At 37.0% G+C, this 24,931-nt stretch overlaps 1 protein-coding gene across 19 annotated transcripts in view; it reads left to right on the top strand.

The window, feature by feature from the left end:
- LOC127450331 (gastrula zinc finger protein XlCGF57.1-like) overlaps nucleotides 1-24,931 on the top strand; it is a 296,850-nt gene that overhangs the window by 67,900 nt on the left and 204,019 nt on the right. For 2 of the 19 annotated variants that reach the window (XM_051714358.1, XM_051714359.1), the window contains exon 2: nucleotides 16,550-16,579. The exons of 16 other annotated variants lie outside the window; for them this stretch is intronic. In XM_051714358.1, the coding sequence (XP_051570318.1) occupies nucleotides 16,550-16,579 (30 nt within the window). Of the gene's footprint in view, nucleotides 1-16,545; nucleotides 16,580-24,931 lie in introns of all 19 variants that reach the window. One more of the 19 variants, XM_051714364.1, reaches the window with a different exon arrangement.

Genomic DNA, 24,931 nt, shown 5'->3' on the forward strand with positions numbered 1-24,931 from the left:
GTGCGCACTTACTAAGATTACTATGGTAACCTGAAGGAAGAACAGACAGACGTGCATTAGGCACATTCTTTCAGATTTGGGCAGCGAATCTTCACATAATGACAAATTATGATGCATTATATTTTGATTGTGCAATCTTTTGTACATTTTGTAACAGATTATTTTATAACAGCCTATAATAATGAATAGACGATGCACTGGAACAACAAAATGCAATGCAGCAGCAATAGATGTTTGTCAGACATGTTATTATATATAAAGTTATGAACATGTAACTGCCCCTTGAGTACTCGACGAGTACTCGAGTAATTAGTCCGAGTACTCGAGTAGACAAAATGACCAAAATGCCCATCCCTACTTGACACAGTAGTGAACCTTCCCAGAAGTGGCCAACCTTCCAAAATTCCTCCAAGAGCATAACACCGACTCAAAAAAGCCCTTTTTGAGAGAATGAGAAAATGTTCTGTGGAACTGTTTGTTAGACAGGGGTCCCGTTACATCTGGCGTAAATCAAACACAGAATTCCACAAAAAGAACATCATACCTAAGGGGGCAGTTAGTTTTCACATGGGTGATGTAGGTGTTAGATAAAATGTTTGCTTCAATAAAAGAAAATATATATTTGAAAACTGTATTTTGTGTTTACTCAGGCTGCCTTTGTTTTATGTAATATCTCGTTTGAAGATTGTAACAGTAAAAGGACAGACAAGGAGGAGGCAGGAACCGGTTTAATATCTAAAACAATTTAGTTTGAAAAATACACAAAAATAGAAGAAATCAGAAATCTTTTTCACAGCACTGTAAGTAAAAAGGTGCCATCAGGCTGCTGGCTATTTGATGGTCCAAAAGGCATATTTAGGCAGCATAAAAGTAATCCACATGACTCCAGTCGATCAATTAATGTATTCTGAAGCAAATCGAAGATTGGTGTAAGAAACAAATCAATAATTAACACTTTATTAACTTTAAAAAATTGATTCCTGCCAGCAGTGGATGCATCAGTGATGTAAGTGATATGGCATGTTCACGTGAGTAGTCAGAAACACGCTGTTGCTTACAAGAAATTGTACACAACAGAGGAATGAACGTCATGCGAGAGTTAGTTCATTTCAAACAGCTTCCCAGCACTGGCCGGAAGCAATGATTTAAAACGAGTTAAAAACATTTTAATTAACAATTTGTTTCTTACACCAATCTATCGATTTGCGTAAGAAGACATTAATTAATTGACTTGAGTTGTGTGGATTAGTTTTATGCTGCCTAAATATGCCTTTTGGACCATCAAACAGCCAGCACACAGATGGCACCCATTTACTTACATCATAAGGACCTACAGAGCTTTAACATTTTTCTAAAAATCTTTATTTGTGTTCTGATGAAGAAAGACAGTAATACATATCTGGGATGGCATCAGGGTAAGTGAGTAATGAGAGAATTTTCATTTTTTATTTAACTATTCCTTTAATGGGTGCGGTGGCCACACACTCCCTCCCAACCACCTGCGGGGCTTATGATTTACAGTGCATCTCATCTCGCTTCCTTTTCATGGTCTCTGACATTCACATTCGACTGTCGTTCACATTTGACTGTCATTTGTCGTGATGAACTGTCAGCTTGCTCGACAGGTTTGCTGCCAAACCTCTGAATGGCATAACTGTGTGTGATTTTTGTTCAGCAGATGGATGAATTAAATTAAATTAATGATTAATATTCACTCAGTATTTGGGTCAATGATGGATTAGGATTTTTTAAGGGCTATTTTAATTTTAGTATTTTTTTATTTATTTTTTGCATAGTTAAAATAGGTGAACGCTGTGCTTAATGTTAATTAAAACTTAAAAATTACAAAATTTAAATGAGCGTAATGTGTTTTTACAAAGTTAATCTGTTCTTGCCCCTAAAAAAAGTCATGTGGTGCGACCACATTATTTAAAATAACTTCTTACCTTAAAATGAATAATATTTTAACAAGTTATTAGTAGTACAGTGAAGTGTTTTGAAAACAAGTTTGCACTTCATTTTTTTTTTAATCTGTAAGTACCATTTTCATAATTATCTTTTAAGAGCAGTCTCTCAGGTGTTCGTGAGATCTGTTTTTTTTTTTTAAACCCATAAAATGTATAGAAAACATACAACTAAATGATCCACATTAGCATATTTTATCAGTCATTAATATTTCAGAAACAGAAATTAAATATATAATTTTAAATGTAATATTTTTACTGCCATATTTGGTTGCACCAAATGATGACAAGAATGCATGAGGTTAAATATGAGGTTGAAAAAGGCCAGGGCACAACCAGATTGACTCAGTTGTAACAGTTGAATGGACATCATGTATTTCATTAATGTATGTCATTCAGTCATAAATAGGGCTGCACGATATGGGGAAAATGTCATATTGCGATTATTGAGGTCAATATTGTGATTGCGATTTAATAAACAAATGGTATCATGAGTCAACTTGCTTGGTTATCAAGGAAAATGCACACACAGATTACTGATAATGCTGAAATGTGTATTTCTCAACTCAAACAACTAGAAATGCGCAGTGTTTTCAAATTAAAATAATATTTTTACAAAATTAAATAGCAGTAACATCTTTGCATTACTGCAAACTTATTTTCTCAATAGTACGGCTAAATAAAATAAATAGAACAATAAATAAGAACATACAAATTTTCATGAAAATAAGATTTTGTCCAAACAAACAGGGACATTCAAGCAGGATGTAATATATACTTTGTATAAACTCTTTTGAATAGGAAACTGTGGTTCACTCATTCAAACCACTAAAACTGTTGTTGTTTTTTTTTAAATGACCAACTGGTACTTCCAAATCCTCTTTCTAAAAAGTTCTACTTATCACTTGAGAGGTTCTTTGCCAAAAAAACAAGCATATCCACCTTGTCTGGTTTCAGACCGGAGCGATGATTCGATACAACATTACCACTAGTGCTAAAAGCTCTCTCTGATGCAGAGCTTGTTGCTTGTATGCACAGATATTTCTGTGCTAGTTTGCATATCCTAGGGAAGTTTATTTTGTGAAACTTCCACCATTTCAGTGGATCTTCTCCATGTTCTACACATGGAATGTTAATGTAAGCATTGAGTTCAGCAGCCACTGCTTCTCTAAACTGTACCATGGGATCAAATGTGGTTGACAGTGATGTTTTCTTCTTGGCGGTGGATTTTCCACATCCAGGCTATCCTTCTCCATTGCTGCAGTGCTTTGAGCTACAGGCTGCTGCTGGTGAATTTCCTGAAACAAATAAAAAATGCTCATGTTTTAGAAATCTGTTACATGGAATTCTTACCAGTTAAGTAAACACTGTGGTTTCACTCACTATCAACTCAGAGATGACTCATATTTTTAAGGTCTGGGTCTCTTCTGCAGAGATGTATTGTGTTCAGAACCTTGGGTCTAGGAAAATGGACATGTTTAGCAGGTCCTGCGTGACTTCATATTTCTCAATGAGGTAGTTCAGAATTTTTGATTTCAGTGATTTGGTCAGGTCAGTGTCCTCTTCCTCTTCAGCCAGCACTGAGGTGTTCAGAAGATGCAGAGCAGGCTTCACGCAAGATATGCTCACATAACGTTCACCTGACAGGGCATCCGTGAAGTCCTGGAGTGGGCTGAGTGCCTCCAGGTCCTGCCATGAGGGCAGTAGGTGTCGCACTTTGCGATCTGTATAGAGAAACTTGGACAAAGCATTTTGCTGCTTCAGCACTCTTGCTATCATTTTCTGAGTGGAACCCCATCGTGTTGAGCAGTCTGTCACCATGGCATGCTCTGGGAGGTTGAGCTCTCTTTGTGCTTCCCTCAAGGCCACTCTTTTCTTCCAGCTATGGGAGAAGTGGCCCACCATCTTCCTGCATGTACCAGTAGCCTTGTTAATGCATTGTGCATTATCTTTCAGAGCATTTCCTGTGAATGATAAGAGTGTGAAAAAAAAGGCAGAACATTTACTTACTACAGTGACATTGCAAAACATTTAATATTCACACTCTGATTACATGCCCAGTTCCATACTACTAATAGCATAAAACAGCAATACAGAAATTACAACAAACACAGTTAATATTCATATCATGTCACCACTCTAAGCCTAATGAATGATAATGCAGTAGTCAGCAAATAGCTGTGGCAGATGTGTACTTTACACACAACCAACTCTTACAGAATTATGTTTCATGCTAATAATTAGCCCTAAATGAAATAGGCCACTCCTAGTATGCTTGGTGGCACACAGAATTCTACACTATTTAAAATTATTTTATTCTTAAATCGACGGTACAACTACCCCAAACCCCATGGTTAATTGCTGTCCTCTTAAAAGTACAGTAGTATAAAATATTTGCTGTAGCCTAATAACAAAAGATTAAATCAGTTTAACTTACCGGTGGCCAGATGAAGTCTATGCCCAAAGCACTGGAATCTAGTCCACTGATTAAGCTCCACCGCTTTGACAATGTTAGTGCCGTTGTCTGTTGTGATAGCGAACTGACGCTCCTCACAGAGGTCCCATGCAGCCAGTGCCTCTCTCAAGCCCAAGGCTATGTTCTCTCCCGTGTGGTCGTCGGGGAAATAGGATGTTTGCAGGCAGCGGCTTTTCAGTTCAAACTCGTCATCGACAAAGTTCACAGTTAGGCTGATATATGGTTCAGACGCCCTGCTTGACCACAGGTCCGTAGTGGTTGAAAAGAACGTCACCGTAGCCATTTCCAGTTGAACCTCGCCATGGCATTTGCTGTAAAGCTCAGGGATTGCAACTTGAGAGAAATAGTTTTGTGAGGGCAGCTGGTACCTCTTGTCCACTGTGTGGATCATTTTCTGAAATCCCACTTTGCTAACTGTGTATATGGGCATCATGTCACTTGCCAAGCAGTGCGTTATGGAGTTGGTCATTTCTTTATATCTCTGTGAAGACTTGTCGTATGGCGTGACACTCGCAAACACATCTGTAATTGTGCTTTGTTTTGTTCGGCTTACAGGTTGTTCTTTGTTTTGTTCAGCTGTCTCTTTACTAATTTGGGCTTTCACCGTCATGCATTCATCATACTTTTCTCTGTGCTGTTTCAGGTGCTGATATAAATTTGTCATGTTGCCACGTGATGTAGCAACTTTAATTTAGCAAATTTTGCACAGTACCTCTCTCTGCTCAGTGTCGGTTATCTTAAAGCCAAAATATCGCCATATAACAGAGGTAGCATTTGGCCACCAGTTCAGTGTCGGTCTGCTCGGCATCTATCTTCACCTGGTCTCCATGCTGCACACCGGAAAGTCACATGATATGACCATACGCGCCACACGTGCCACTGCCTAAACTGAGACTGACTGGTCATCTTTTTATTAGCGGTGTAGAAAATGGGCAAACAGCTCTCAGAGAGAATGGGTTGTCACGTCCACACATGCACTTATTTATTTAATAAAATCGCAGCATTTTGCCATCATATAATCTTACAGGCTGACATCGTGATTGCGATATGATTAATCGTGCTGTACTAATTGTAATTCACCTGTAGTACAGTTGAAGTCAGAAGTTGACATACACTTAGGTTGAAGTCATTAAAACAAATTTTTTAACCACTCCACAGATTTCATATTAGCAAACTATTGTTTTGGCAAGTCATTTAGGACATCTACTTTGTGCATGACACGAATAATTTCCAACAATTGTTTACAGACAGATTGTTTCACTTTTAATTGACTATATCACAATTCCAGTGGGTCAGAAGTTTACATACACCAAGTTAACTGTGCCTTTAAGCAGCTTGGAAAATTGCAGAAAATGTCAAGCCTTTAGACAATTAGCCAATTAGCTTCTGTTAGTCTAATTGGAGTCAATTGGAGGTGTACCTGTGGATGTATTTTAAGGTCTACCTTCAAACTCAGTGCCTCTTTGCTTGACATCATGGGGAAAAAAAAAACGTTTGTAAAATAACAGTGTTTTATTGCATATTTGCTTACAAGTGCAATACCAAGTTAACACAGAACTGTTAATGAAGCTTTTTACTGCTCGTTTTGCTTTTTAATTGCTTGTGAGAAACAGGTTAAATCTTTTTTTATGCAGTTTTTTTTTTTTTAACAGGATTTTTTTTAATGTTTTTTTTTTTTTTTTTGCAATAATCTCAAGGTGCTGTTTGATTTATAATGTATCCGTTGCGCCCCCTTCTGGACTTTTGATTAACAACTTTATTGAATTTTTGCATAGATTGAAGCAGAGAACATTTTGTCAGAACCTCTGGTAAATGTTACTTTGTTTAATACCCTTAATACCCTCCAGGTCTTGTAAATCACTGAAATAAGCATTTTTCTTCAGAATCGTGAGAGAATCGTGATCTTTATTCTATGCAAAAAAATCATGATTCTCAATTTATCCGGAATCGTGCAGCTCTAATGTTCATTTGTACAAACAATAGTATGCAAGTATAAACACCATGGAACCATGCAGCCATCATACCGCTCAGGAAGGAGATGCATTCTGTCTCCTAGAGATGAACGTAGTTTGGTGCGAAAAGTGCAAATCATTCCCAGAACAACAGCAAAGGACCTTGTGAAGATGCTGGAGGAAACCGGTAGACAAGTATCTATATCCACAGTAAAACGAGTCCTATATCGACATAACCTGAAAGGCTGCTCAGCAAGGAAAAAAACACTGCTCCAGAACCGCCATAAAAAAGCCAGACTACAGTTTGCAAGTGCACATGGGGACAAAGATCTTTTTGGAGAAATGTCCTCTGGTCTGATGAAACAAAAATCGAACTGTTTGGCCATAATGACCATCATTATGTTTGGAGGAAGAAGGGTGAAACGTATTTTGTTGCAGTGTATAATGGGGCGAAGACTACCCTCTCTCACCTTTCTGTTCACTTCAATCCATCTTTAACTCTCCATAATAAAGCTGTGTATTGCCAATTTTCTTCACGATAAGAAACACACCATGACACATTTTATGATTCACTAATCACTATGTCACGAGCCATCACGTTATAATCTAGCTGCAGCAAGCACGCTCGTCCCCGCCCCCAGAGCGTGCATTAGTCGGGTGCAGTTTCAATCTCTCCCCCTTAGATTGGGTCACTTCACGTGACTCATAGAAGAGGCTCTGACTGCACAGAGAAAGACCAGTTTCTGAGTTTATACTCATTTACATGACTTGCTTCGTTATTATTTGAACTTAAATATAACTGCATTAAAGATGTAACGTGGAGGTGTTTCCTTTAAAGACGCTTTGACATACAGGTTTTGCTTCAGTGGAATGGCAGATCTGGCTCTGCTTTATTTCACAACGAGAGTGGTTCTGTATTAAATTATTGGTATTTTTGTATAATTCCCTCATATTTTGCAATCTACATCACCTTATGCTGTTTGGAAAATTTTGAGTGTGTCTGGACTGGAGTTGTGTGAGGTGTGGCTTAAGGTGGTCAGTGCTCCTCTCACGTGCCGTCATTAGAGTTTAATGTGATCTCATGTTGCGTTAAATGAGATCAAACGATTATTCAATAGGGGTGTAACAATATACTTAGCTGACGAGACGATACACGATATTGGGTTCATGAGAACGAGACGATATTTTAACACTTTTTAAGAACTCTTCAATGACGAAATATATGACTGGAAAAATTGTCTTTTATTTGACTGAAAGTCACAAAATGCAAAACAGTGCAGGTGCATTTTGAAATGTTTTAACTAATCATCTTGTGATGAATGTCACAAGCAATAGTTTCATCACTGCTTTCATTAATACTGTGATGCTATAGTGTGCAGCACTGTATTTGACCAAAGAAAATAAAACAAGTAAACAAACAAAAATCCCTCAAATTTTGTGTTTTGGATTGTGCTGTGAGGATCAGTATAGAAACACTTCATTTGATAAAAATAATGCAATGGTGTGTTGAAAATTGTTCTGCTCTCGTTTGATTAACATTTGATGAATTAATTTAATTAGATTTTTAGTGATAAAATGTAATTAAACATTAAAACCCAGTATTCAGGGAAAATAAAACGGAAAACACGGAATTTGGGAAAAAACAAAACGGATTTCACAGGGCCCTAAGTGAGTCATTGAATCTTTTTGAGTCGTTCACGACCGAAAATCTAGCAAGAGAATTGGCGTTTAGGCATTATAAACACAAAGCAGACCTAAAATTTCCCTTCAGTTTGAGATTTGCAGAGCATGACTTTTCATCCAAAAAGACAGTAATAGTCTAATATAATTTTCAATAAAGTTTCAATAAAGTCCTTACATTCTCTTTTATTAAAATTTGCATGTCAACAAATATACAGACATCAATAGAATGTTTAAGCATTATAAGAACAAAACCCTCTGGCTAAAAAGCATGAATGTAATCCCAGTATTAGTTATGTGTAATAAAATGTATAGGTTACATTTTTAAACCGAGTAGGTTTTGGTGGCCAATGTTTAAACACAATTATTTAGTATGGACTGTAAGATTAATTATTAATAGTCTTTGAAGTCCATCCTGTATTAACTGCGGTTGTGCACACAGATGCAGTGTTCTTCATTATTTGGCTGATGAAGGCTTTAGTTGGCATTCATTTGTGTTCCATTTTAAGAGAGTGTAGTCCTTCCTTTGACCAAGATGATGAAGGTACTGTAGAATTCAGTGCATTGCAGTCCAGCTGGATGCTTATGACAGTTAATTTCCAGTGAAGCCCATTCTATGTCCAAGGTTCAGGCAGTGGCCAGTGAAGTAGAGCTGTTGGGAAAAAATCGTTTCAGCGATGCATTGCGATTCATACTCAAACGATTCTGAATCGATTCTCAAAAGAATCAGAATCGATTCTGAGTTCAGTTTAAATCACGGTAGAGCAGTGGCGCACGCCAAAGACAGATGTAGAAACAAAGACGCGAGTTAAGTGCATGCACTAAAGTCAAGTGCACAAACACGACTGTTTGCAGACCAGCTGTATCAAACACATGACAGTTTGTGCCCGAATGAAACTACGATCCCGAAATTCTTTCACAAACCCACGCACATAGCAACGGGAATTTATTAGTGATAAGCCAACAAACAACATGAAAGACAAGCTCGCACCCATTATTGCACTGATTTGCACACAACAGGGGAAAACACAGAAGAAAATAAAGACGAGGCAGCGGTTCGGCTCTCCATTTCATTGGCTTTTGTCATTGCCGGTCACTCGCTTGTCAGGACAGTGCACACAGAGCAAACAGATGGAACAGTGCATACAAGACGCTTGATACATTTCTGAAGCAACAACTGCGCTATTTAAACCACTTTACTATCACCTGTGCAGGTGAGGAGAGGAGAAGCTGACAGCTGCACTCTCATAGAAGCAGATATATCTCTCATCCTGGACCAGCAACTTCCATTTGTGATTAAAAATGAAAATTAATAGCGTGGCATAGATTAATTTTAAATAACAATTAAATACTATTAAATGATTTACAATGCTTAAAGAAACAACAACAACAAAAAAATATGATCAGTTGAAGTAATAGTATTCAGTGTGTTTTGATGGAGAACCAATATTTTTTTGTGTGCTTTTTAAGAGATTTTTTTTATAAGGTTCTAAAGAAAGAAACTGAAAAACGGAGATATTCTTTTAAACTATAGAACCATTTATTTAATCTTGTGGATGTTCCATGTTTTGTTCACAGCTCATACTGAATGTAAAAGGCCAGTTTATGTAATGTGACTCGTTCTGATATTTTAAAACAGCTGTTAAATAAAAAGATGAGAGAGTAAAAAATAAATTTTGAAGAAACTGAAAAAAGAAAGAAATTGAAGGACAAGATGTATCGTGATGCATCGAGAATTGTTTTATAATCGAATTGTTACACTTTGAATCGTAATCGAATCGTGAAGCCAGTGAAGATTCACACCTCTACAGTGAAGTATCACAGGTTGGAGTTGGCAGCAGTTCGTTCTCTGTGAAGTCCATCATTGTAGACTGAAGTGATGTCTGGCTGGCACAGGCTGCAGTTAGTAGTCATCACACATCGACAGATAGCGGTTGGTGAGCTGGATCTGGCAGGCTCTGGTAACCTCAGTATGTGTATCCTGAGGTTGAGACAGGTTGAGAGGGAAACTAAGCAGGTATGTGGTGTTATCCTTTGATGCAGAAACAATGGCAAATTATTGCTTGCAATGTATGGTTTACTGAAAAACATCATCCGGTTTGAAGCCGAAAAAGTCCCACTCTGTGGTATAAAACCCTTTTTTCGGTACAAGAACGACGTCGGGGTTCGGATTATTAGACCTGCTTGTGCTTTCCTCTGCCTCACTCATTCTGCTCTTATGCTAAATTTTTCATGTTTCGTGTCTGTCTGATGGGTAATTCTTGTGACGCTCTCTGCTGCCTTTTTGCCGCTAGCACAACCTGGCTTTCGCTATGCCCGATGTGACATCATAGTGCCCATGTATACGCTGTGCGTGATGGTAGATTAAAATATCTTGAGCGTAGAGAAGAGTTGACCGATAGCTGCAGCTCTCCTCCACTCATTGGTAGTGTCAAAGTTTTGTGAGTGTGGTAATGCCAAGTAGGATTTTAAAACTTTTATCTGTGGTAGTCGAGTTATCAAAGGCATGCCACGGGAATGTTCATAGACATAGATGAATGGTTGTTATTTAGGAATAAGATCGCGTTGGTGTTTGAATCGAGATGACGATCTTTTAATGATAAATCGTGCAGCTCTACCGCCAAGCTGTTGTGGGTTTAGGAGCTACTTGTAGCATTAAAATGCTCCATGAATTACTCTTAGATGTCACATCCCCATTCAACATGTGTAATCCCACAGTGCCATCTAGCTGACATTAACCGAAGACAATGTCTAAAGCATAGTCCATACAAGAGAACACATTAGTACCCTGATCATTCTTATAATGTATTTTATATCGCTGCACTTTGCATCCAGTTTAAAACTTCTCATCTTACGCAAGTTCTCTTCACAGTGTAAATTATACTGCGGCATCTTTGCTTTTGTATCACTTTTTAATGAACAACTTTACAGAACTTACATGGCTTTTCTTCAAATAAACACCATTGCTGTGACTTACTAGTACATTCTATTCTGCCATATTTGTACCAGAGTGTCTTTGTATACCAAACACATGGTGGTTTCTCTTCAAAATTATGTAATCTTTATTGCCGTGCTATCATGCAGCAGCTTCAAACAATTGAATCAATCAGCAAACTGGCTGTTACTAGAATCAATCATGTGATCTTCAGTGGTTGGACTGCATTAGTCAAGTAAGCTTTACGCCTTTTTGTTTTTTATCCTTAATATCTAATCAGCAGCAATGTGGGATGTTATATATTCAACATTTGCAGTTGCAATCGTGATATGACAAAAGCACAATATATTTTTTTTGTCCAATCGTGCAGCCCTAATTTGTTAAAGTTAATAATTTAATGAACCTTTAGTGCATAAAATATGATATAAAATTAGATACTTGACTCCTGTAGATTTCTTCCATTACATTGAGGGTCACTTTAATTACTTTACATTGATATTTTCTTTTTAGACTTGATGGAAATGAAAGGGGAAAATCAAGAACTTATAGAAGTGAAAGAAGAAAGTCAAGAACTGAATGAAGTGAAGGAGGAACATCAGTATCAGAATCCTCTTTTCATATCTGACGAAAAATATTTTACTTGCTCACAGACAGAAGAATTTTCACAGAAGAATTCCTCACAAAACAAAACTCGAGCCAAAAATCCCTTCATGTGCCATCAGTGTGGAAAGAGATTTACACGGAAAGAAAGTCTTCAGAAACATAAAATAGTTCACACTGGAGAGAGGCCTTTCACATGCCCTCAGTGTGGAAAGAGTTTTGGGAAAAAAGGAGTCCTTAAGGATCACATGAGATATCACACTGGAGAGAAGCCTTACACATGCCTTCAGTGTGGAAAATGTTACACAGACAATATAGGCCTTAAAAGACACATTCTATCTCACACCGGAGAGAAGCCTTTCACATGTCTTCAGTGTGGAAAGGGTTTCACATCTAAAGGATCCCTTAATGGGCACATGACCATTCACACTGGGGAGAAGCCTTTCAAGTGCCATCAGTGTGGAAAGAGTTTTGCAAAGAAAGGAGGCCTTAAGGATCACATAAGATATCATACGGGAGAGAAGCCTTACACATGCCTTCAGTGTGGAAAGAGTTTCAAGAGTAGGGGAAGCTTTCATGCACACATGAAAAATCACACTGGAGAGAGGCCTTTCATATGCTCTCATTGTGGGAAGAGTTTTGTGTTGAAACAGTGCCATGAAATGCACATGAGAATTCACACTGGAGAGAAGCCTTTCACATGCCTTCAGTGTGGAAAGTGTTTTAGACGGTCAGATGCGCTAAAACAACATGAGAGATTGCATACTGGAGAGAAGCCATACCACTGCCTCTCATGTGGGAAAAGTTTCCATCAATCAAAGTCTTTTAGACGTCATAGAAAAGGGCATTGCCCAGAGTTGTTGAAGTTAGCAAATTGCAAGTAATGGCATGTCATTGGTATGAAATTGGTTTGCATTTTTCCTTTGCACCCTCTTGAAAACCTCTCATCTTATGCAAGTTCTCTTCACAATGTGAATAACATTTTGGCATCTTTGCCTTTTGCATCACGTTTTGTATCACTCTATACTTGCTTATATGTATCAAAGTGCCTTTGTATACCAAAAACGTGGTAGTTTCTTCTCAAAATGATGTAATTGTATTGCTGTTCAATCATACATTATCGAACTTACACAAATACTGAATGAAAAGCAAATTTGGCTTCTGCCAGACTCAATCACTTGATGTACCATGGTAGGATTGCTGTAGTCAAGCGAGGGTTATGCCTTTTTGTTCTTTATCTTTTATTTATTAGGCAGCAATATGGCATATGACATAAATATTTAACATATTCACAGTTGTAATCGCAATACATAGATGTATATTTTTTTGGCCAAATCAAGAGCACTGAACAGCTGCTTCTGTAAAACTATGGAGAGAATGGTCAATGAGCATCTAGTGTGGATACTAGAGTCTGAACACAAGATCAGTAAATTCCAGTGTGGGTTTAGAAAAGGAAAAAGCACATTGGATCACCTTATTAGACTGGAATCATTTGTACAGGACAGCTTTATTAAAAAAGAACATGCTGTAGCTGTTTTCTTTGACCTTGAGAAGGCTTATGGTACCACTTGGAGATATGGCATCCTTAAAGATCTATATGAATTCTGTCTTTGAGGCAAATTATCCATTTTTATTTCCAATTTCTTGTCCAATAGGCATTTCCGTGTTCAGATAGGAACTACCCTGTCAAATTCACATATTCAAGAACTAGGGGTCCCTCAAGGAAGCATTCTGTTACACTTTTCAGTATCAAAATTAATAGTATAGCAAATGTTATAATGGCCAGTATTTTTGGCAGTTTATATGTTGTTGATCTGTGTATTTGTTATAGAGGAAAACATGAATGTAATCGAATGACAAGTACAGTTATGCATCAATAAGATAAATGAATGGTCAATCATACATGGATTGAAATTGTCTACAAAAATGTTTGTATGCACTTTTGCCTTTTGCGGTCTCTACATCCTGACCCAGAGTGTTTTTTTTTTGGAAGGAGAACCCATCAAAGTTGTCAAAGAACTTACATTTTTAGGACTTGAGTTCGATAACAAACTCACATTTATTCCACACATGAGAAACCTGAGGAAAAAGTGTTTCAAGACATGAATATTATAAAAGTGCTGGCAAAATCAAAATGGGGTGCTGATTTAACTGTACTTTTACGACTTTACAGAGTGCTAGTCAGATCCTGGCTAGACTATGCGTGCTTTGTATATGGCTCAGCAAGAAAGTCCTACATTCAAATTCTGGACACCTTACATCACCAAGGACTACGACTGGCTTTAGGAGCATTCAGAACCTCTCCTGTTCAGAGTCTTTTCACAGAAGCCAGAGAACCTTCACTCCAGAACAGACGTTTGAAGTTGGCACTACAATATGCAGTGAAACTTAAGGAAATACAAAGCAATCCAGCCTACCAGACAGTTTTTCACCCCGAATAATCTTACTTATATGAAGCCAGACCCAGATATATCAGACTTTTTGGAATGAGGATGAAACCTTATCTAGAAAACCTGGATATCAATTTGGACAACTTAACCCAAACTCATGTTTGTCTTATACCACCATGGGATCTGAAAAGGCCAAATATCATTTTGACAATGACCCAGCACAAAAAGACAGACACACACCCTAATGAGTACCACCAGCAATTTTTAGATATAAGATGTGCTTTTCCTCTCCCTGAACCTGTTTTCACTGATGGATCAAAAGCAGATAATAAAGTTTCGGCAGCAGCAGTTATCGGAGATCAACACTATGGAATCCGTATTGCTGGACAATGCTCCAACTTTACTGCTGAAGTTCGTGCTCTGCTTTTAGCCTTGGAACATTTTAAGAATGAACAAGGACGAAATGTTTGAATCTTCACAGAGTCAAAATCTTGCCTTCAAGCTTTGGAATCTGTAAAGACTGATCACCCCATTATTTTGAGTATTTTAACTAAAGTAGACAACTTACAGAAAGAAAACTTCAGTATCTTTTTCTGCTGGATCCCAGGTCATTTTGGACTGTCAGGCAATGAGAAAGCAGATATCGCAGCTAAAGAAGCCCTTTCTCTAGAAATCACAGAGTGTAGTATTCCACCCACGGACTTAAAACCCTTACTAAACTCTTATATCTCTAACAAGCGGCAGATAAAATGGGACGAATGTAAAAAGTTTTATGAAATAAATCGCAGCGTAACTAATAATCTTTTCTCTAACTTTGAAAATAGGCATGATCAAATTGTATATACTAGGTGTCGAATAGGTCATTCTAGACTGACACATGGATTTTTATTAAAAGGTGAAGAACCTCCGTCATGTCTTTCCTGTCAGACTATACTGACTATTAAGACCATTTTATTGTGTTACGCTGCTTATAATACTATTAGACAAAGGTTTTATTCAGAAACAAGCTTATCAGACATTTTTTTAAATGTATCACCTAAAAATATCTTCGAGTTTCTGTCTAACATAAAACTAAAATTCCTTATTTAATTTTTATGTTTTTGATACTTAATCTGTTCTCGCCATGTGGATAGCCTTGTTGCTGACATGGTGCTAAAAATAAATAAACAAATTGGCCAAATCATGCATCCCTAATTTGTTGGAATTGCTGTGTAATGAAAAAAATGTAAATTAATGTAAATGTAAATCTTGCCCACACTTTTGTGTTGGCATTTTCCATACACAACACAAGAAGTGGTGCAAAAAGCACCAGCACAAACGCAACAATGCCCACGACTGCTTCAGACCAATGGAGAATGAAAACATGTAGCCTATCCAGGGCTCCAAACTGCGACTAAATGGTCGCAAATGCGACCCAAAATAATTGATTGCGACAATTTTTTTTCCCATAAGAGCAAAATCTGTACATTATTCCAAACTTTTGGCCCCCTGTGTGTGTGTGTGTGTGTATGTGTGTGTGTGTGTGTGTGTATATATAAGATCAAGCTTTTGACACTTAGGACAATTGAGGGACTTGTACACAACTATTACACAAGGTGCAAACATTCATTGATGCTCAAGAAGACAACACACTACTATATGCATACTATATGTAAATATCTGTAATGTAGATTCTGAAGAGCAGTACTAAATAAAAAAAAATATTTTATCTGTTATATTTGTATAAGTTATGAAAGGGGTGTGAACATTTGAGACAAAAGTGAATGCACACTTTCAACTATATAGATACTGTTTATTAAACCTTCGATGAATGGGTTATCAGCTGAATTCCTTTTCTTTGGCTTTCTATCTTGTTCTGAACAGCAATCTAAATCGAGCAATTCTGTGAATTGGTGACTAAAAACAGCCATTTGGCTCCTTAATGTTTCAGTTTAGGAGCCATTGACTCCTAAGTAATTTTTTTAGTCTGGAGCCCTGCTATCTCTGATTGAGGCAATTACAGTAAAAATTGTATTCCGTGTTCAGTGTAAGTGAAAAACTAAGAAAATTCATGAAATAAAATGGGTTGTATTTTTCCATACGTGTTATTTCTCCATAAAAGAGTTAGCCTAAATGTGAAATCTCTCACTTGTTCCCTAAGGTGATTGACACCGTGCACTATATAGGGAACAGGGAGCGATCGATCCGGGCCTTGTTTCCCAAAAGCATCATAGGCCTAAGTAGATTATAGAAACAATTGTACAAATCATCTTAGAATTATGGGCTGTTTCCCAAAAGCATCATAACTTTGAGATAGTTCATCCAAAAATGAAAATTCTCTCATTATTTACTTAATTTACAGTGCTTAAATATTTATCTTTTTCGCACCAAAAGCGATCGTGTTGCTTTAGAAGACATTCATTTAACCACTGTAGTCATATCGATGATGTTTATGCTGACTATCTGTGATTTTTGGAGCTTTAAAAGAGAAATCTCCATCCACTTGCATTTTAAGAACCTACTGAGCTAAGATATTTTTCTGTTTTTCTTCAAATGTGTTCTGGTGAAGAAAGAAAGTCATAAACACCTGGGATATCATAAGGGTGAGTAAATAATGAGAGAATTTACATTTTTGGGTGAACTATCCCATTAAGTAGTACTTGAAAATTGTTGTAGTGAGGCCTTTGGATGAATCGTAGAGCACTTAAGAGCATCGTAAGAACATATATTTAAGCCCCAACATACTTCATATTGACACTGAAGAACGAACAGGTGTAATGATATTTTAAACAAAATCTGGCCCAAATGAAGGTGTTTTTGAGTTCATTTCAGTGGTTTATAACAGGAAACATTCAGGAGAACATTGTTCAGCTGCTAGCTCCACCTGCTTTGAGGCCATAAGCTAATTCCTATTCAGTCATTTATGATCTGTACACAGAGTTGGGGAGTAACGGAATTCATGTAATGGGATTACATATTTAAAATACAAAATATAAGTAACTGTATTCCACTACAGTTACAGTTTAAATCATTGGTAATTAGAATACAGTTACATTCAAAAAGTATTTTGATTATTGAAGAGATTACTTTGCATTTTATTGTCATTTGTTTCATTTAATATTTAGTGCTTTCAGATGGAAAAATGTATACAAATAAATGAAATGATCCAAAGTGCATTTGAACAGCGGTGAAACACTTTCTTATGATGTGTTACATTCATACGAGCAGACAGAGAAGTAAGTTTGAAGTAAGTTTGGAGCAGAAGAAATAGAAATAAACCGTATGTAAATTGTCAGCTTTACGCTAAGCTAAAACATAATTTCTTTTTTTCTAGTAAGACCTTTGATATTAGGGCAAAAATCGTATTATTGATAATTTTTTAATTGTTTTTCTGTAAAAATATCTAAAAATCCTTAAAACAAGTTCAATTAGATTAATCTTGTTTTAGAAACAACACTGCACAAGATATTTAGGTTTTTCAGAGAATGTATTTTTAACGTGTATTTTGTCTTACTGTACTGGCAGAGTTTTTATAGTCAAAACAAGTGAAAAAATCTACCAGTGCTGAAGAAGTAATCCAAAGTATTTAGAATACGTTACTGACCTTGAGTAATCTAACGGAATACGTTACAATTTACATTTTACAGCATGTAATCTGTAGTGGAAAACATTTCAAAAGTAACCCTCCCAACCCTGTCTGAACACATGAACACATAGTGTGCACAGTTATTAGCGAGCTGCTGCAAACTAACCTACATCTGAACAATCATTTTCATAGAGACATTTTCAAAGAACATGTCATGTGATTTTTATTTTATTTATTTTTTTCAATTAACTTTTTTCTTGAATTAATCTAAGTTGACCATATTCTGGTTTTCCAAAAAGAGGACACCTTTTTGGGGGGGTGGGGGGGGGGGTGGTATAATAGGGTTCAAAACAACCCTGTTTCTGTGAATGCAAACTTTAATACAGTGCAAAAGACATAACATAAATATATGAATAAATAAACATTTCTACTAAAATAAAATATTTGAATGGCCATGAGTGTACCTTCATTTACTATTACTATTATTTTGAATGTCCATGGAAAATGAAGCAATGTGATAATTTTACCTGGTCGTAAAAAGTAGTCCGTTAATTTTCCTGATGAACTTTCACCTTTTGCTGACCCTTTATGCTTCGCAGAGCTAATGTGTGCTTCTAAATCACTTGCACCTTTATTAGCAACTGACACAAGTGTCATATATTCTGCTTCCCACGGATCTCGACCTGGACAAAAGCATGGGAATTTTTTGTGCAAATCTTCTGTAAATTTGCACTTTCGTTTGGGCACTGTTTCCACTCAGCTGACATTTGCTGCTACTGTCAAACAACTGTTTGATGCCAAACACAATGGCGCTTCGCGTGTTCATGGAGAGATTGACAGGCAGGAGTTTGGCCAATAGTTGCTGCAAGGCTCTTATAATCGACCAATTGGTGTGCAAGAAGGCGGGACTCGCAAATTTATAAATCCTGGCCGGACGCTTTTTTAATGTCCGAAAAAGAGGACATGTCCAGGAAAAAGAGGACGTATGGTCACCCAAATTAATCAATAAAATGAATCAAGTCTACTCAAATACTCTTAAGTGCCCATTCACGCTGTTGATTGATATGCTGCTTCAATCATGCGCCGTCTGCAGCCGAAAGCCATTCACACATCTGCCTATAGACCTTATTCACAATAGCGCCATCTTTGATTTTGAATGGGAATGACAATGAGGCTGTGAGTGATAGATGTACAGTCTCTTTAATGGGCTGTACTTCAGTTTAAAGTGTTTTTGGATCGTTCCGCAATCAAAACATTGATAAAATATCTGGACAAGAACATTCAGTATACAAAATAACTATACAAAGAACTCTAGACAACATGAGTTTTGGAAAATCAGATGTGATTTAGGAGCTTTATGCAGCTTCAAACTGTCTATCCCACACAGCTTCGTTGTCATTCCCATTAAAAATCAAAGATGGCGTGTGAATAAGTTCTACAGTAAGGTATGCCTCGTCATTCTTTTATCTGTATTCTACCCATTAAATCTCTTTTATACACCCATCTTTGCAGTAATATCAGCGTCATCATAAATTACAATAACAGAGTGTAATCTGGCGCATATTATGTCCCCGAGTAGCATATTAGCGTATTAGCATCATGAATGCAGAATGTCATTGAGTAGTTGAAATGGCTTCTTTTACTGATCTTGAGTGAATTCTACTCATAGAATGAAGCATGAAGTAATTGATAACGCATTTTAATGTCACATCAGTTGATGTTTTACATATAGTCTAGAGCGTCCTCGCATTTAAATGCTCCTCTAAACGCCACCCCAGCAGTGTTGAATGTTCGCACACAGTATGCCGTTGCTCAGCTGAATGAAGAAGAATTTTGGATATATCTGTCTTAATTTGAGGGTACTGTATATCTGGTGTGGCTGTGTATGTTCACTAGGTAGCCAGTGTGTCATGACAGTCTCTGACAGTGACAAAAGAACATATATCTCCTTTCTCCTTCAACTGCGGCATAGCTAGACTCTGGCCGATAGGGCTGAAGCCCCGGCTCCTTTGTTAATAGCCCCGAATTTTTTTTTGATGAAAAAAAAAAAAAAAAGAAGGCTTAATGTTAATTACATCAGGGTACAAAAGCAACAAAGCAGGCTGCAATTCTGGCTTCAAATGCAAATTAATTCCGATCAGTGAGCCCATCTTGCATTAAATGACATTAATGTCAATGTTAACTTGCATAAATAAATAATCTGTAAACCTCATATCTAATCTTCAATCGTTTAAATAGCCTCTTTGTGGTGCCTTGATGTTTAAATGGTTTAAAATCAAATGGCATTAAACTTGTTAAATTATTGTACTTAAGTCAGCACACCAGAGCAAAAACACTCAACGCAGGTGTTTCGAGATGCGTTAATAAGAATTAAAGTTATTATTTAGTTTACTTTGTGATCCCACAATGGTGTTTTATTGCCACGTTAAATAAATAATTAAGGTTTTGATTATAAAGTCGTAATATTTTGTGAATAAAGTAAATATTACGAGACATTACATTTCGTATGAGAATAAAGTAAAAAATTATTTTAATAATATCATAGCATTTTGAGATTATAGTCATATTTTGAGAATAAAGTAAAAATTATTAGAATAAAGTCTTAGCCTTGTGAGAATAAAAAAGTATATTTGAGGGGGAAAAAAAATCTCAATATTAGGCTAAACAGAGCATCATCACACCGATAGAATGGACGGCGTGCCAACAGCTTCATTAATGCAAGAGATGGATGTGGAGGATGTAGTTAAATCATAGGCCTACTTTAGTTTAGGATTTAGCAATAAAGAAATCCTTGGTCTTTTGGTGCATCAGCACAGAGTTATTAGTATCCGGACACTGCAGCAGCAATGTAGGAAATTGAATTTATTCAGGAGAAAGAACCAGACAGATTTACGCAGTCCCACTCAGCGTTGTTATTGGGTTTTCCTCCCTAAACAATACTGTAACTGAGGGGATGTTATCATATACAATGTCTTGAAGTGGACCTACTGTATATAATTCACAGCAGTTCCAATTATTTTTCACTTCACTTGCATGTGAGCCTATATCTCGCGCCTCCCTTGACAGGCACCCATATGTTGAAAACTCATGTACTGATGCACACCTCATTTATGAACAGATAGCTTGCAAAAACTTCCCACAAATTTAGCTCGGTTGCATAACCAAGTTATCTCCCTGGTTAGTAGTGTTGTATGTAAAAATCCAGACACTCCACTTTGCTGTTGTCCACCACATCACTTTCCTTTCAGTTTATTCTCAAAATATTACCACTTTAAACTCGTAATGCTTCGACTTTATTCTCTAATATTATGATAAATGACAATTGCAAATTTAAATGGTTAAATTACATGGATTTTATTGTTAAGCATAAGTTTCTGCACGATGAACAATGAGCCGACAAGTTGTAATGTTCGCTTTGATCTGCAATTTAAATAAAAAATGTGTTTGATCCATTTATTGTGTTTCTGACGTATGCTCATATAAAGTTCTGAACCGGTGTCAGTGTTGTGCACTTAATATAGGCCCTAATTGTTATTTGACAGGTAGGGTGATCATATTTTAAGTCATGAAATGAAGGATTCTTCTTATTTTTATATTATAATATGGGCTGTGGGCTAAGCCCCAGATGTCACTGAAGTCTAGCAACAGCCTTGTATGGCAATAAATGTTATTTTTTAGAGTGGTGCATTCTGCTGCAGTATATAGCCTATTTGTAAATGTGTGGATCTTTTAAAAACAAGCAAACAAATAAACATATAGGCCTATACAGTATATGATCATTATAATAATAAATATCACAGTTTTTATTTTTCTAGAACCACACTTACTAGAATTCAGCTGGGTCATTCTGTGTCAACTCAACCAGAGACCCCCAGCTCAGTTTTTGTTTCATATATACAGTTGAAGTCAGAAGTTTACATACATTTAGGTGAAAGTCATTAAAACTAATTTTTTTAACCACTCCACAGATTTCATATTAGCAAATTATAGTTTTGGCAAGTAATTTAGGACATCTACTTTGTGCATGACACCAGTAATTTTTCCAACAATTGTTTACAGACAGATTGTTTCACTTTTAATTGACTATATCACAATTCCAGTGGGTCAGAAGTTTACATACACTAAGTTAACTGTGCCTTTAAGCAGCTTGGAAAATTCCAGAAAATGATGTCAAGCCTTTAGACAATTAGACGATTAGCTTCTGATAGGAGGTGTACTGAATTGGAGGTGTACCTGTGAATATATTTTAAGGCCTACCTTCAAACTCAGTGCCTCTTTGCTTGACATCATGGGAAAATCAAAAGAAATCAGCCAAGACCTCAGAAAAATAATTGTGGACCTCCACAAGTCTGGTTCATCCTTGGGAGAAATTTCCAAATGCCTGAAGGTACCACGTTCATCTGTACAAACAACAGTATGCAAATACAAACACCATGGGACCATGCAGCCATCATACTGCTCAGGAAGGAGACGCATTCTGTCTCCTAGAGATGAACGTAGTTTGGTGTGAAAAGTGCAAATCAATCCCAGAACAACAGCAAAGGACCTTGTGAAGATGCTGTATGAAACAGGTAGACAAGAATCTAAATCCACAGTAAAACGAGTCCTATATCCTATTCCTCAGCAAGGAAGAAGCCACTGCTCCAAAACAGCCATACAAAATCCAGACTACAGTTTGCAAGTGCACATGGGGACAAATATCTTACTTTTTGTAGAAATGTCCTTTGGTCTAATGAAACAAAAATGTAACTGTTTGGCCATAATGACCATCATTATGTTTGGAGGAAAAAGGATGAGGGGTAACAGCACCATTTTGTTGGGGTGCTTTGCTGCAGGAGGGACTGGTACACTTCACAAAATAGATGGCATGGTGAGGAAGGAAAATTATGTGGATATATTGAAGCAACATCTCAAGACATCAGCCAGGAAGTTAAAGCTCGGTCACAAATGGGTCTTCCAAATGGACAATGACCCCAAGCATACCTCCAAAGTTGTGGCAAAATGGCTTAAGGACAACAAAGTCAAGGTATTGGAGTGGCCATCACAAAGACCTGACCTCAATCCGATAGAAAATTTTTGGGCAGAACTGAAAAAGCATGTGCGAGCAAGGAGGCCTACAAACCTGACTCAGTTACACCAGTTCTGTCTGGAGGAATGGGCCAAAATTCCAGCAACTTATTGTGAGAAGCTTGTGGAAGGATACCCAAAACATTTGACCCAAGTTAAACAATTTAAAGGCAATGATACCAAATACTAACAAACTGTATGTAAACTTCTGACCCACTGGGAATGTGATGAAAGAAATAAAAGCTGAAATAAATCATTCTCTCTACTATTATTCTGGCATTTCACATTCTTAAAATAAAGTGGTGATCCTAACTGACCTAAGACAGGGAATGTTTTTCTAAGATTAAATGTCAGGAATTGTGAAAAGTTTAAATGTATTTGGCTAAGGTGTATGTAAACTTCTGACTTCAACTGTATATCTCACACTGTTAATAGCTTACAGTATTATTTTTTACTTGCATATTTTCGTCATCAGTATGCTGTAATAAAATCATAAATTATCGTCATGATGTGTCTTTTTCATCTTGTATTCGTTATAGTTCAACGAACTTCATCAACAAACGTTTTGGTCAGTGATTCCATTGACGAGTTTAACACTGTTTATTCATGTCAATGTCAAGTTTATTTATAAAGCACAATTTATACAACAATAGTTGACCAATGTGCTGTACAACAACTATAAGAAGCAAGATTTAAAAACAAGAAATAAAACAATAAATGAACATTAAAACAGAACACTAAGCACAGTTAAAAGCCGAGGAGAAAAGATGTGTTTTAAGCAAAGATTTAAAAATGGGTAGTGTAGGAGCAGTTCTTATTTGAACAGGTAAACCATTCCAGAGCTTGGGACCAGCTACTGCAAAAGCACAATCACCACTTTGCTTTAATCTAGACCTAGGGACAATGAGCAGTCTTTGTGCACCCGATCTAGGAGATCTACAGGGGTTGCGAGTACAAAGTAGTTTGGAAAGGTATGTTGGTGCCGAGTTGTTCACTGATTAGTTGACAAATAGAAGGATTTTAAAATCAACTCTGAAACGGACCGGCAAACAATGAGGTGAAGCTAAAATAGATGTAATGTGTTCACGCTTGCGTATGCCCTTTAGAAGTCTAGAAGCAGCATTCTAGACCATTTTTAGACATCAAAATTCATTTATCATGCAACATTTTTCTGTCTAAAAAATGTTTCTGTCTTCCAATTGAATAGCAGCTTGCTCATACTTTGTGTTTTACAGTGTAAAAACGTGTGGAATAAAAAACAGCCCTTTGAATAGCACAAAGCCTTAAATTGGGGTGGCCAGTCCCATCCCAGGCCAGCCTCTAGTGCCGCCACTGCAGTTCACCAAATTGGACTGAAAAATTTGGAACAGTTTGCATCTTGAGTCAACATTGATCCAAAAGTTACTCAATCATAACCTGTCTCTCGGATGTGCCTGACATTCCGACTGGAAATGAGCCGGTAACCGGGAGTAATATAGCCCAAAAACTGGTGATAGATAGGAATAGTTTTTTGATTTTTCATTCTCTTTTCTACAAGGACTCTGAGTAAAATTCAATGTTTCAATATTTCATGGCTCTTTGAAATTTTACGGCTCTTTATGGTTAAATGTCTATTTAATGGACAATTAGGGGCCGGGATGTTAGAGCCGTTTTGTAAATATTTTGGGAAATGTATCTTGTAATTTTCTCTGGATCTTTAAATATTTGGTGTATTTATTCTTTGTTATGCACATGTACTTTCAGTATTTTGTACATGTTATATTATCCATTTTGTGTAGTATTAAGGGGGCATGGCCACTGTAATTTAGGTGAAGGAAACAGGTGAGTCAGGAGAGCGGAAGGGAAATAGTTTTTAGACCGTGCATGCGAATGTGCTAGCATGGAACGTGTTCTGTACTGTGAAGCATTTATGGAATTCTTTGATTATTTTGGTGGAAATATTTTGTCAAAATAAAATGAACACACGACACGCATCAACTGAGCCGTTCTCTTCTGTTTAGTGGCATGATTTGGCCACTACGTCAGCTTTTTCTAACTCTTTGTAATGAACCGCTCTAAATCGGACTGAATGCTCCAGGCGCAACAGGTTTGGAGTCAGCAGTCCACTGAACTGAGAATCGCCTCTCTTGGACGTGTCCAACATGCTGAGAACTGATAAGTGAGCTGCTGATACTATGAGCATGCGTGTTCCAAGGGTTTCATTAAGAGGGGCGAAATGTATGTTTTGCTGAACAGAAGAAAGTAGAACAAATAAAACATACTGGAAATATGTATGGATTGATTGCATTACCGTTTTATCAAC

Source organism: Myxocyprinus asiaticus, chromosome 13, assembly GCF_019703515.2.
Source record: "Myxocyprinus asiaticus isolate MX2 ecotype Aquarium Trade chromosome 13, UBuf_Myxa_2, whole genome shotgun sequence".
Taxonomy (NCBI): domain Eukaryota; kingdom Metazoa; phylum Chordata; class Actinopteri; order Cypriniformes; family Catostomidae; genus Myxocyprinus; species Myxocyprinus asiaticus.